This window comes from Myotis davidii, unplaced genomic scaffold (genome assembly GCF_000327345.1).
Source record: "Myotis davidii unplaced genomic scaffold, ASM32734v1 scaffold3314, whole genome shotgun sequence".
Taxonomy (NCBI): Eukaryota; Metazoa; Chordata; class Mammalia; order Chiroptera; family Vespertilionidae; genus Myotis; species Myotis davidii.
In genome coordinates, this window is record NW_006285827.1 from 13,109 (window position 1) to 17,298 (window position 4,190).

The 4,190-nt window shown below is 40.3% G+C and overlaps 1 protein-coding gene across 1 annotated transcript in view; it reads left to right on the forward strand.

The window, feature by feature from the left end:
• LOC102773406 (interferon-induced very large GTPase 1) overlaps positions 1–4,190 on the forward strand; it is a 7,118-nt gene extending 2,928 nt beyond the window's left edge. Inside the window, exons 2-3 of the mRNA XM_015559532.1 lie at positions 29–3,144; positions 3,176–4,190. Coding sequence (XP_015415018.1) covers positions 29–3,144; positions 3,176–4,152 — 4,093 coding nt within the window. The 3' untranslated portion in view covers positions 4,153–4,190. The remainder of the gene's footprint in view (positions 1–28; positions 3,145–3,175) is intronic.

Here is a 4,190-nt window from a genome sequence, read left to right on the forward strand (position 1 = left end):
TCTCTTCCCCCATTGTGTCCTTCATAAGAGTTGGAAATGGCTTCTCTGCTTCCAAATCTCAGATCATGAACTGTCTTCTCAGTAAACGTAAACATGATGTCTTTTTCCACCGACATTGCAGAGGGAGCACCAAAGACTGTCTCTTGATGGGGGGAGTGGTGGAAATCTGCTGGTTCTGTCCTGGAGGTGATGATGAGGACAGATTTGACAACTGTGTGACCTTCACCAATCTCCATGGAGATGCAAAGGAACATAAGAAGCAACTCACCTTCCTGCAGGAGGTCTCTTCTCTCATTGTCGTCCTCATGTCAACTTCTGACGACAATAATGAAAACCAAAAAATTATTCGTGATCTGAGTCAGTCACTGAGACCTTTGATCTATTTAGTTGATAACAAAGAGAGAAACATGGACAATAATTCTAGCCAAAAAGTGGTAATTGGAATCAGGAACAGAAATGAAGCAGAATTAACAGAGGAGCTTGTTTCTACAATCAGACGCTTATTGGAGCTCTCAGACACTGCTCTAAGCTTAGAGGACTGTACCCCAATTGCTCGCAAGCAAGGATTCCTTATTGATGAAGACCAGCAAGACTGCAGGGAAGCCAAAGAAAAGGCAGAGGTCCTAATGGCTCTATTGAGAAAATTAAAGATATCTCAGGTAAAGGAAAACTTACTGCCCCTTCAGGGACACCTATGGCATTGTTGGTGTAAAAAAGACAAAGAACTCTATCATCTAAGAGAAAAAGGGAATCGAAGCATTGAACAACATAAGAGTGAGATTGAGACAGAAAAACAAAGGATACGGAATCAACAGTTGACCAGAGCCTTTCCTCTCAATGAGTTGATGCAGTCTGTCCTTGAAATTCTCCAAAATCATTCAGAAACTCAAACCACACACTACTTTTTACAATGGATGAGTGTGTTTCTGGACAACCTGACTGCAGGACACTTGGAAAAACTGAGTGAAAAGAAAAACAATTTGTGGTCACGGATACAAACAGAAAAGCAAAAGGCACCAAAGAGCACTCACCTCCAAAAAGGCATAGAAGCTATCTCTAAAGAGATTAGTGACTGTACATTGGGAATTGAGCAATTTCTACGTGAAGTTGGACAGATCTATGAAGCTCTAGAAGAAACTTACCTCACTAAAAATACCCTTTATCTCTCCCTTCCCCAAATTGCTGCAGATCTGATGATATCTGGTGCTCCCATTGAGCTGATGGATGGGGATGCTTCATATGTGCCTGTAAAGTGGGTGGCAGCTCTTTTTGACAAGGTCTCTGAGAAACTGGGAAACAAACGGCTATTTGTTCTCTCTGTCCTTGGCCTACAGAGCTCAGGGAAGTCCACTCTGCTGAATGCACTTTTTGGGCTGCAGTTCACCGTCAGTGCTGGGAGGTGTACCCGGGGGGCTTACATGCAGCTCCTGAAGGTAGAGGACACTTTCACAGAGGAACTGGGCTTTGATTTTGTGCTTGTTGTGGACACAGAAGGCCTTAGGGCCCCAGAACTCAGCAACAAATCCAAAAATCGTGACAATGAGTTGGCAACCTTTGTCATTGGACTTGGAAACTTGACTCTGATCAACATTTTTGGGGAAAATCCATCAGAAATGCAAGATATCCTACAAATAGTTGTTCAGGCATTTATGAGGATGAAACAAGTAAAAATCTCCCCAAGTTGCCTTTTTGTCCATCAGAATGTAGGGGAAGTCACAGCTAAAGACCAAACTATGGAAGGAAGGAGGCGGTTAGAGCAGAGACTAGATGAAATGGCCACAGCAGCAGCTGAGCAAGAACAGTGCTCAGATGTAACCCGCTTTGGTGATATCATTAAATTTGATGTCAATACTGATGTCTTCTACTTTGCTCACCTCTGGGATGGCAATCCCCCAATGGCCCCTCCCAATCCTCGCTACAGCCACAATGTCCAGGATCTGAAAAGCAGAATTCTTATGGTTGCCAAACAGGAGTCTAGGGGAAGCATCATGAAGTTCTCAGATGTGAAATTGCGAGTTCAAGATTTGTGGAGAGCCCTGCTGAGTGAGAACTTTATCTTCAGGTTCAGGAACACCCAAGAGGTTGTGTCCATGAGCAAATTGGAAGACATGTATCACTCCTGGACCTGGCAGCTGAGGAGTTACATGCTAGACTTGCAGAACCAGCTCATTAACCAGATTAAAAATGGGAAAATCCAGGAACTCAAAGCAAGCACTCTTCAGGCTCCAGTTACAGAAAAATATGAAGCCATCCAGCAAGAACTTGAAAAATATTTTAAAGAAGATCCAGATAGTGAGATAATAATTCAGTGGAAAGCAATTTTTGAAACTAAACTAGTAAACCTTAAAGAGTCACTTATTTTTGAGACTAAAAAAAGAGCCGAGGAACATATCTGTTATAAAAAGAATCAAGAAATACTGGATAACAAAATGTCAAGTTATGAAAAGGAATTATTGGTAAAAAGTGTAGACTTGGCTTTAACGCTAAAGGACAAAGTATTGAGTGAGAATGAGCTTCATGCCAGATTCAATGACCTTTGGAAAAACTGGGTCTCTGGTGTGTCCTCAACCTTCTCTTCAGTCCCAGAGCCTGAAATTGAAGTGGATGGTGAAGGTATCCTTTTGGAACATTTTAAAAAGGAGACAAATATGTCAAATAGAGTGAAGGAAAAGTCTAGAAAGAAGTTTGAAGTCAATTGTGAAGAACATGTCACAATGAGCAAAAGGTTTGGTTTATTAACAAGGAGCATAGAAGTACATGATGAAGAGTCCATAAAGGAGACTACTGACCACATTATTTCAAGATACACTGAAAATTTTAAAAACCTTCAGAGGCAACAATGTGATTATGACCCAAGTTATTTCCATCAAATCCTGAACATAATAGAGGAGGAGGTGAAATCTGAAGCCACTAAAGACAGATACACTTTTACAAATAAGTACAAAATTGACTTATCTTTGTATTTATTCCAAAGAGCATATGAGAATTTTAAGGAGATGCATAGGGCATTCAAAAAAACAAATGATCCTGTAAGTTATTTGGAAAGCAAGAAAGATGATTTCCTCATGGGTTTTAAGATCTCTTGTCAAGGAGCAACCTCAGTCATAGAATTTGTTGATTTTCTATGGCACAAACTCACTCCTGGTTGAATTTTTGTTGGAAAAACTCACTCCTGCTGTCCATGACACGATTTCAGAAAAAATGGCCCCTAAAATTGCTGGGGACATGATAGCTACCTGCCCAGCATTCAGTGGAAACAGGGCTAACCTGGAGAAACACGTTCTAATCTCGCTGGCAGAAAAAGAAAATTTTGATGATTACTGGAAGTACATTCAGAATCCCAAATCCTTTTTTAAGAATTACATTCAAAACCATACTAAAATATATTGTTCAGAACAAAATAATAAAATAAAGACTTTTTTAGGAAAAATTATACATAGCATCAAGAATGCCATCCTCTCAGCTATTCATGAATCCACAGCAATAGCCAAAGATAAAAGCAGCACTGTGTCTGGGTGGTTGGATTTGTTCTGTGATCACCTAGGGAATAACTTGAACTTTCCACGAAAATACTTGGTGAGCATTCAACACCAGGAGATAAAAGATATTGAGTTACTCAAAGAAGCCATGAATAAAGCTTTGGATGAGTTAATGATTGTAGTAGAAAAGACACGTTTCAGTATGCCTGAAGAAGACATGATTCTTGAAATCCAGAGCATGCTCTCTGAACATCTCTGTGGCTGCTGGAAACAGTGTCCCTTCTGTGGAGCAATCTGTACAAACACAATCCCTAACCATGACGGAGACCACAGTGTTCCTTTCCACCGTCCTAAAGCTGTTGCTGGAGGCCAATGGGTTAACACAAATCATTTTAACATTGACTGCTGTACTAGTTTGGTAGCAAGTAATTATTCTTTTGTTTTAAATGGTCGTAATATCCCATTTAAGACCTATCGACAGGCAGGAGGGGAATTAGCCAAATGGAGCATCACCCCAGACACATCCCCCCAGCCATACTGGAAATGGTTTGTCTGTCACTTCAGATCAAACCTAGAAGAAAAATATGAGAAAAAATTTACAGATAAAGGTAAAATCCCGAATGCATGGACCAAGATCACAAAACAAAATGTGCTTGATGACTTGAAGAAGTAATAATACTCAACTCCTACAAAAGAGTACCAGAATCTAAA